Genomic DNA, 9,903 nt, shown 5'->3' with positions numbered 1-9,903 from the left:
CTTCTCTGATAGCAGTTGTAAGTGAAAAGCACATAATTAATCACTGATCGCTAAGTGGCTTGGAAATACTTGAAAACGAAAGCAATCTTCCACGGTAACAGAATATACTACCCATAGGTGTAGAGAAAAAGTGATCTCCCGAGATGATTTGAAGCCTTGACGCTGTAACAAGCATTTAATCTTGTGCTTTTTCATTAGTACTGCTCTATAAACAGTCCAGACTGCCAGCTCAGAAGCAAGTAATGATCTAAAAGCATATAACATTTTTAACGTCCTTCCTCCTCTTCCTTCTCTTCAGTTTTGCCCACTCCACAAGCAGAATGGTTCCTATTTTTTAACCAGACGGCTTCAGAGCCCCCTCTACTGGGGTGCTGGCAGCAGCGGGACCGGCACAGGCTGAGCAGCAGAATAGGACAGGTACGCAGCTGCTCTTCTGGGGCTGGGAAAAGAGTGCTCCAGGCATGCTTTTAAGGAATTTTGCATGGCTGATGTATTCTGCTGGAGGTGAGGTAAGGTTTGGCCAGTATATATTCTGCCACGCTGTCCTGAAGTTGGATAATGATGGATAATGATGTTAGTTTTCCATTAACTTTGTTTTCAAAGCTGAGAAAACAACAAGAAAGCGTTAGCAGAATCAGAACTGCCTGGAATCAGTGAGATTACTTGTCTCTCAGATCTGCAGAAAAGAGTGCAGAACACTTTCGTGCATCCTTTGAAGATTTACAGGGTTTCTCTTCCTCTGCCCCTTCGATTTTTATTTCTTCTCACTGCTCCTGTTCAGTGTCTCTGGCTGTGAAGTCTGAGATGTAGAATAAGGAAGTTTGGGCATGGGACAAGGCTCAGCCTGGAGACTGCTCAGCTCCCCAGGAAGGATGTGTCTACCTAAACAAGAAGGGAAAGAGGAAGGAAAGAAGAAATAGTACATCTGATAGCAAGGAGAAGAGGCTCTTTGAGTCAGACAGGTATGCTTCAGAAAATGGAAATACTACCAAAATAGAAAATAAGATGATGGCATAGTGATTAAGAGACTGGGAAAAGATGCCAGGAGTTACAATCCCAAAGGTCTACTCCAGACTTCCTGTGTAACTTTTAGCAAGTCACTGGCTCTCTGTGCTGTGCTCTTTAATCCCTAAAATAGGGATTACATTTCCTTTTCTTACTTCATGCTGTGTGACGGCATTAAACAATTAGGCCTCTATAAAGTTCCTTTAAAACAAATGGGCTAACTCTAAACATAGTAGACTCTAAACATAGAGTCTCGGTGAATATCTCTACTGATGATTTTACATTAAATGGCTTCAAACAATCTGAACAGTTTTAAGTTGAAGAATTAAGTGTGTTTTATAGTTGCTGTTTACAGGAATGAAGCTTCTCTTCTGGAAAGCCGCAGCTTTGAAAGGATGTGGGCAATCTGGGTGGAAAACCACAGAATATCAGTTTGTACCATAATATTATTGGTAAAACAAATAACTTGATTCTTATGTGCAAACCTAGTATAGCATTAAATAGACAGTAAAGGTGAAAAAGGAGTTATTCATATTTTTTCTCAAGTTATACAAAATAGGGGCACCTATTTTGGTAGAAACTTTGATTCCAGTTCAGGAAGGGTGTACCAGCTTGTTGGGGGGGGGGGGGGGGGGCGAGGGGGGTCTACAATGGTCCAGAAGAAGGCCTAATGGCACTTGCATAAAGATAGTGTTGTGATAATGTCTGTAAAATGAGAATAGAACCACAAATTGACAGGTAAAAATTGCTGGTTTAGACATTAGGCTTGATAGGTGGGTGAAGTGATGAACTATTAAGGATAAATCATTCTATTTTCAATTTGACAAAGGGAGAGGGGAAAAAGCTTCAGTGAAATCCAGACATCCTGGGTAGCTGGAGATGGAAAGAGCGAGTTTTACCAGGGTGGCTGTCTCCTACCATCTTCTGGGAACTCTTGGCTTGCTGTCCTGTCACAAGCTGTGACTGGCTAGTCTAATATCTTTTGCATTTAAGTAAACCACCTTTCCACACGAAGGACATGCAATAGGTCTCATTTAACAGGACTTCAACTGAGAATTTTATGTGCAAACACGTAAGAACTGGAAGACAGACAAAAATACCAAAGGGTAAGGCGACGATGGAGTGTTTTGACATCAGGGCTGGTGCAGTGGGGAATTAATACTGAATTTCTCCAGTTCTGGTCCCAAGAGTAATCTCACTAAAGCCTTGTTATAATGACCTTGGCACAAAAAGCAAGTGTGATAATTAAATTTGGTGATGAACAAAAGTGGGAGGCTTCATAATACAAGGGAACTAGAATATCTTAGAGGATTGATGACTTTGAAGTGTGAGAAATAGAGATGAGATGAGATGAAATGTAGCAGCAGAAAGTGCAAGGCTGTGAATTTAGGGGTGAGGAGAAATTTGTGAAGGATGGGAAGAGTTTATTCTTGAAATTAGAGAGGAAAGGAAGCTGGATCTACTAGTTGGTAAAGGATAATGATGAGCCTCCATAAAGCTGTGAAAAAGCATGTATAAAAGTTGGTCCAAGAGCAATAATGATGCTGTCAAACAAGAGAGAGGCATTCACATTGGAAGAGGGGCAAAAAGGCTTCCAGGAAGATACCACAAATACAAAACTTGTATCATGACGAGAGAGAGAGCGGCTTACTTGTCTATTACAATGAAGCCTGAAAGGAGATATGATTATCTTCTTGATGTATTTAGAGAGAAAATATCAGGAAAGAGGAAGGGATTATTAAGTAAAAGGATAATCTTGACATGAAAACAAATGGCAATAAACTGAGCGTGTATATGGGATAGAATAGACAGGAAAGCTAGAAACACTTTTCTAGCATCAGAGCCATAAGACAGGAGGGACTAAAAAAAAAAAGAGAGAAGTCTAAATACTAAGAGCATTAGACTGGTTTTAGGATGGGAACTTCAAGATGGTATCTATGGAAGTCATCTAGTCCAACCTTCTGCTGAAAGCAGGCCAGCTTCAAAGTTAGATTATTGCCTTTGTCCACAGCTGCTTGCTCGAGAGGGGCCGGATCTGTTGATCTAAGGATTCCTTTACAGATTTGTGTGTCTACCTAGTATGACATTGCGAGATCTTTTTATTATCCCATCTAGACAGTTAAAAAAAAAAATTATATCACAGCTATTGTTGTCATGCTTTGGCTGAGTCCTAAATTCCTCCTGGTGTGCGGGATTGATTCCTGCACTTGCCCACCCTTTTGAGAAATTTCCCTCTCCGATCTAGTTTTCTTCTTTGTGTGGCTTATCCAGTTGATATAACCTCTTTGACATTGCTGCTGTGTTGCTTGCGAGCAAAACCACTTAAAAAACAATACATTTGCTAGACGTTTGCCAGATTGAAAAGCAGCTGCTAGAACATCTGCTCAAGGTGGGTTTCCCAGCAGCAGGGTGGCCATTGCCGCACCAGGGAAGAAGGGCTGTACTTCTTTTAAAAAAAAAAACAAAACCCCTCTGCTGTCCCTTTTGCAGAAAAGACGCTATAAAAATATCATCCCGCAGGTGGAATAGAAGCAGAAGCTGGGGAAAGAGCAGCTGAAGCCTGGATGTCTCTTTAAAAGATATGATTTGATTTAAACACAGTTTATGAACTTTGAGTAGAATTCCTGGGCTAGATCGGACAATTGTAGCAGTCCTTTGCTCTAAAACCGATGAAAATCTGGTGTGTGGTATGTTTGTTTTGCTTGGGGGCTTCCCCCCCACCCCCAATTTGTTTGTATTTTGTGTCACCGGTGAGCTTTTTAGCAAGAATGTATTCTGCTTATGGTCTGTGTCTTCAAGTTGGCTTGACAAACCGAAACGCTCCAGCTGAAAAGAAATTGTTGTCAAGTGAGTGAATGTAGCAGGTCAGCAGTTCCACTTCTACCAACAAAAACACTTTTCTCATTAAGATACACTCCTAATGAAAAGGGAGGAAATGCTGAACTTTAAATACACTAGACTAGAGTTCACTCCTGCAGGTTGGATCCAGAACTTTACTCTGACGTTGAGTAACTTTAACAGATATAGTACGTGATTACAGCGCTTAGAAACATCGTGATTGCAGAGAAAATGCAATAGCGGTTTTGAAGGCTTAAAAAAGCAGAAGAGCTGTTTATTCTGTTACTTTGGCATTTGTCACTTATTGCAATCTGTGGGGAACTGTGGGGGACCTGTGATGGCCTGGGGACATGGTCAAGGTATGGTGATAACAGGATCTTTATTAGAACAGCTAGGAGATAACATCTCTTGCCACAGACGGCCTGGGTGATGCTCAGGGTAGTGGTCTCACACTTTGCTTTTGAAACCAAAAGAATCCTGCTTTCACTCTTTTGGGCTTTTTAACACTCTTCAACTGGTTTTGGTGGGTTTTTTTTTTTTTTCCCCCTCTTAAAAAGGTGCTTTTAAAGCAACAATTAAACTCATTGCCAAGCTCTACTTATGAGGAGAGCAAACCAACGGGGTTAATGTGCACGGGACACGTTCCCTCCTCCAGGACGCTTTTATGTCCATCCAAAAGAGTGGCTAAGGGGAGACCTGGATGTGGAGTCTGCGAGAGGAGGATGCCTGGGACCAGGTACGGAGGGACAAGGCGGTGGGAGAGCGGCCTGTTGCGGGTGGTGGACGGGCTGAGGCCGGTTCCTGCCCGCTCGCAGGCGGGGACACGCGTTATGCAGCCCCGGGCGGGCTCTAGGACCCAGCCGCGCGCCCCGGCTCTAGAACCCGGCCCATGGGGCGGGGCCGTGGAGCCGCCCGTCACTCTGATTGGCAGCCCACTGAGGGCGGGGTCTGGGCTGCCCCCGCCTAGTGGCGGGGAGGGGGCGGGGCAAACCCGTGATTGGCAGCGGCCGGGGCGGGCGGCGCGGCTGTTCGCACGCCGATTGGCCAGCGACGCCGTCGGGTGGGTGGCTCGGCGGCGCGGATTGGCGGGCGGCGGCGGGTCGGCCCCTGTGATTGGCAGGCGGCGGCGGCGGGTGCGCGGCGGCCGCCGAGCGGTTTGTTTTGCTCGCGGCCCGGGCGCCCTGTGGCGGCGGCGGGGAGCGACCGGGACCGCCCGTGCCCCCTCCCACCCCCCCCGCCGCCGCGGCGGGACCCGGAGCGCGGCCGCCGGAAAGAGGCGGCGGCGGCGCGGGCCTGGGAATGTGGCGGCCGCTGTGAGCCCTCCCCCTCGGCCCGGCCGCCATGGAGCCGCGGCGGTGACAGCCCCGTACCTCAGCGCGCCGCCGCCCGCCGGGCGCGGGCCCGCCGCCCGCCGAGATGGGTGAGAGCCGCGGCGGGGGCTGGGCGGGCGGGGGCGCCTCGCTGCCTCGGCGGGGCCTGGGGCCGCCTCACGGGCCTGCGGCGGAGGGGGCGGGCCGCGGCGGGGGCTCCCCGCCGCACCGGGGAGGGGGCGGGGGGGCAGCGGGTCCCTGGGCCGCCCCGCGGCGCGCCGGGCCTTCCGCGGGCGGTGCGCTGGGGGCCGCGGTCTGAGGGGGCTGAACTGCAGCCGGGTGCCTCGGCCGGGCCCCTCGGGGCTGGGGAGGGGGGGGGGGGGGGCGGCGACCCGCGGCCTCGGCGGTGCGGCCGCCGCCGTCCCTGAGGCCGGCTGGGGCTGCGGCCTGCGGGGGTCGGTGCTGGACGGGTCCCGCTGCCCGCGGTGGCTTCGCTCCTCCGGGGTGGTTACATCGGCCAACAGCTGGGCCGTCGGCAGCGCGGAAACCGCTTGCCGTGCACAAACAGCGTATCTTCAAGGGATTTCTTTCAAGTCGTGAAAAAACCGTGTTTAGTACTAGAAAGCGTGGGGAGCCCCGAGCATTCCGGTAGCGCTGCCTGCCCGAGCCGCCCGCACGCACCCGACCTCAGGCTTTTACTAAAATTGGCCAGACGGAGTAACTGAGGATCAGTAGGTCAGGCTCGGGAGCTGAGGCAGTTTTTGCAGCCTGGAAGAATCAGGTTGCTTATTTTTGAGACGGGAATTTATGTACTTAAACTTAATTGGGAAGACTTTTACTGTGGTATTAATTGCAGCTTGGGGGTCTATCAAAATAGCTGCTTCTCCATGGAGCTTCCATTGAATTCTCATTTGCCATTCTTAACCCAGACAGTAACATATGACAACAAGCAAAGGAATTAGAGGAACTCTTTTTCAAGAGTAAAACGTTGCTATCAGAAGTTGCCATGACTGAATTTGAATGATTTATTCTTTTGGACTCTATGTCCTGTATAAAGAACTGCCTGTGGGGTTTTTTTGGTGTTACCTAGTCCCTTTTCAGTTTAAAGAGGGGGGCTCATATATTGGAATTAAAAATATAATATCTGTAAACCAGAACTTACTCATTTGCATATTGGCAAGGGAATTCCTACTCTTGTCCTAAGTGTGGAATTCCATTTCTTTGTGGGCTATCACTCTTAGTGTTTCTTCCCTCCAACTAAGTTTAGTTTTCTAAGACTGTCCTTCGTTATTTAGTCTGTATGCATAATTAGTTCTTATATTTATACTGTAAATTCATAACGTATTGCAAATGTTGCTTAAAGCGAAAGTAAAGCAACTTCATTTCCTTTGTACTCTGCTTTGATTTTGTAAATACAACAAATATATGCAGATCCATCAGACGACTTCTCTTACAAAGAGAGGCATAGTATTATTCCGTCTGTATCTTCTCTAAAGGAACCAGCCAGATGGTGCATAGGCTTAAAATAGTTGAGAAGAAAGAAGATGGATTTCCAGGGAAGTGTTTTCCAACGGCAATTGGATGCCTGTTTGTAAACATATGAGTGCAGAATGACAAAGGACAACTTCATAAGACAGCTCCACCATCGCGTTGTACGCTTGTGCTGGAGTAATCACCATACAGCCGCAAGCAGATTGCTCGTGGTAGGACAGATCTTACCTAAATTCATTAGGCAGTTGTGATCAAATCATCTAAAGGATAATGGATAACAGGCCATATCACACTCTACTTTTCTTCCATCTTGTCCTTTGTGAACCGCTCTGCAGGATGCGTGGGGTGCTTAACAGTAAGAGCTTGGTATCGCAGTTTGTCATAACTCCTTTGGTACGGCTGAAGCTCAGTGAGGGCAATTCTCTGGCCCTTTCCAGAAGGGGCTATGACTGAGGTTTATTTCCTTACAGAGAGCTCCTTGGCAGCCTTTAAAATACGGACACTTGCTTCTAATACCAAGAAATATGGATATATCTGGGGAGCAGAGGGGAGAGCGGTGTTTGGGCTGGATGGTGTGTGGCAGGCCTAGACGAACTGCGCGCTGCAGGCCCAGCTGCAGTTGAGTCTTTCCCTCGATCTGCGCTTTTTTCCTGCCTGTGTCACTTCCTTCCCTTGGCTCACACGCGCACCCATAGCCGAGCTCCGAGCTCCCGGCGCTAGCGGCAGTGACACCCCCGGTGCGCTGCGGGGGAGGGGAGCAGGGCTGAGCCTACAGGATAGGACCAGCTTAAATCCCAACCTGTGGTTTTTTAATTTGTGGGAGAGAAGAGGTACCCCAAGTATATACCACGTGGATCGGGTTCATAGAGAAGCTCTGCTTTTTCTTTTAAGTCTACAAACCAGGTCACTTGCGATTTCCTAAAAATTGAGCAGAACAGCATTTTCTTACCACTAAGACTGTCCACAGTGAAGGACTCAACATTAAACTTTTTCAACAACTTTTTTCCGAGCTTTAGCATAGACTGAGTTTGTCTTCCTGACTTGTGAAATTTCCTCATCGCTCCTGGATCTGCTGATCACTTGCACAAGCCATCAGCTTTGCTGTGGTGGTGGAAAATAACAAGGACATGCTTATTGGTTCACTTTTTTGTTTTTTAAACAAATGTGGCATCATGTCTTCTATTATCATGCTATATAAAATAGCATCCTGGTTTATAGGGGTTTACAGACTTCCTGTTTTTACCAATGTGCAGATGCTTTTACTCTGTTTGAACTTCATGATTTTTTTTTTCAAAACTGTTTTCATTTCTGCCGCAGCAAATACCCTGACTTGCTCATACCTGTGTAATAAACCACCTATTAGTTGAAATAAATGCTTTATGCAGAGGAATAGCTTTCTCTGTGAGTAGCAGTTCCCTTTTATCGATGTTATAAAAATCCTTGAGTGTAGTTTTTAAAACATGAAAAGCATTTCCTGGACAACATCTTTCCCGCACAAAGCAGAACTGTGTTTCCCAGACCTACTGGAGACCTAGCAAAACAGGGTCTCTTAGTATGCTTCAAAAATTGCCTAGTTTTCATTTGTAATAACTTTTGCATTGTGTGATTAATGTGATGCTGCTGCACATGCTTCTTTAAAGTCAAGCTATGGAAATCCTCTATTTTGATGGAAATAAAGAAGTATTCGTGCTTCTCAGCATTAAATCCATCACAGTGCTGTCCTAAACGGAAACATTTTTTCCACACACAAGTTCAGATCAATATTTGGCATTCATTTAATGTTTTAAAAAGATAAATACTCCTTCATTTCTTACCTCACCAACATAGGGATGAATTACAGAATGTATGTTTTGGTACTAGGGAGCCAATAGCTTAGTGTAAGACTATTGAAAAATGTATAATCACGTAAGATTCAAATTCCCCTGAAGTTGTTCCATCAGCCTTTGCCGGTACGTTAAGTGTTCCTTTTTGCATGGATGCAAGTAAGATCTCAGCGTTAGCACTCGGCTACAGAGGAGACTGAGTTTGCAGTGAGTGAGATGCAGACCTCGCAGTGCACTAACTGGGGTTTAGATGCTTGCCAGATGCTGCTCTTAAGACTTTAATGTCTTAGCGTATTGTAAATTCACAAGTTGCCTTAGCTAATAAATAAATTAACTATGTAGATGAGCTACGATCTTTATTAAGACATACATAATTGGTTAGGCGTGTGTCCTCCTTGCCCACTTCCTCATACGAATGAGGCGCTGTAAACCAGCTGATTTTACACACAGCCTGGGCTTTGGGCTCAAACACCTGTAGCCTGTGATTACATCGTCACTGTTGATCCTTATTTTCAAGTGATGTGCCATACTGTTTAGATGCCAATTCTTATTCATAGACATATTCTTTGATTGACTTGATTTCTTGTCATGAGTGCTTAGTTACAAACTGCTTTCATAGCTGTTTTGCTTCTTGCCCAAAGGAACCCTGACTGTCTGCCAAGACAAGCTCTTCTTCATCCTCCTGGTATCTGGCCAAACCCAAACTGCACTGTAGTGGAAAACTTGTATCCCAGCTCTTCCCAGCATGTTTTGGGTGGTAGGCACTCCAGCGATATGCCAGTCCGTAACTTGTAATATTTTGTTGTGCAAAGTTATAGTCCTTGTCTGCCAGGTGACTCAAAGACTATGCTTAATATCAAACAAGATTAAAGAATAAGAGTAAATTGGAGACACTCCAGGAAGGGAAAAGGTTAAACATTCAAATGTAAAGTTGGAAACAATTTAAAAAAAAAGGGGGGGGGGGGGAAATTGTGCTGTTAGCTACCTGGAACTTTAACTTCATTCACAACTGTTTTTTCACATTTTCCTCCCACAAGGGGTTACTTAGTGCTGTGATAGATCCTAGCAATTATTTCCTTTGGCTGATGTGCTTTTCAAAAAGCAACCTCTTGCTTTGGTTGTGTTACTTACACCCCTCGCTTCTTTTGCATGCAGTTGGAATTTCAAGGAGTACTCTCCCTTCTCCACTACCACAATGTAGTTATTGTCTCATTTGGCTTGTCTTGGACAGCAGAGATTTAGTGGGTTTTGATTTTGGTTTTTTTTTTTAAGTAACCTTATTTTCTCTGCTTTCTTTTTTTAAGAGTTTTACTCTAATTAACACCTTCTTCGAATGCACAGGGGGATTTCTTTCCATTCCCCTCTGTAGTCTGGCCTGCTTGATGTTTCTGTTTTTCTGGTGGTACACACTGAAGTCCATAGTGGAAGTACCTCTG

The 9,903-nt window shown here is 46.0% G+C and overlaps 1 protein-coding gene across 4 annotated transcripts in view; it reads left to right on the top strand.

Moving 5' to 3' along the window:
- Positions 1-4,963: 4,963 nt before the first annotated feature.
- The window catches only part of MAP3K3 (mitogen-activated protein kinase kinase kinase 3), a 40,945-nt gene continuing 36,005 nt past the window's right edge, over positions 4,964-9,903 (top strand). For all 4 annotated transcript variants that reach the window (XM_075522668.1, XM_075522667.1, XM_075522665.1 and 1 more), the window contains exon 1: positions 4,964-5,263. In XM_075522668.1, the coding sequence (XP_075378783.1) occupies positions 5,260-5,263 (4 nt within the window). In that variant the 5' untranslated portion in view covers positions 4,964-5,259. The remainder of the gene's footprint in view (positions 5,264-9,903) is intronic.

Source organism: Mycteria americana, chromosome 22 (genome assembly GCF_035582795.1).
Source record: "Mycteria americana isolate JAX WOST 10 ecotype Jacksonville Zoo and Gardens chromosome 22, USCA_MyAme_1.0, whole genome shotgun sequence".
NCBI classification, from domain to species: domain Eukaryota; kingdom Metazoa; phylum Chordata; class Aves; order Ciconiiformes; family Ciconiidae; genus Mycteria; species Mycteria americana.
Note: the sequence above shows the minus strand (reverse complement) of the source record. Positions and strands in the feature narration are given on the sequence as shown.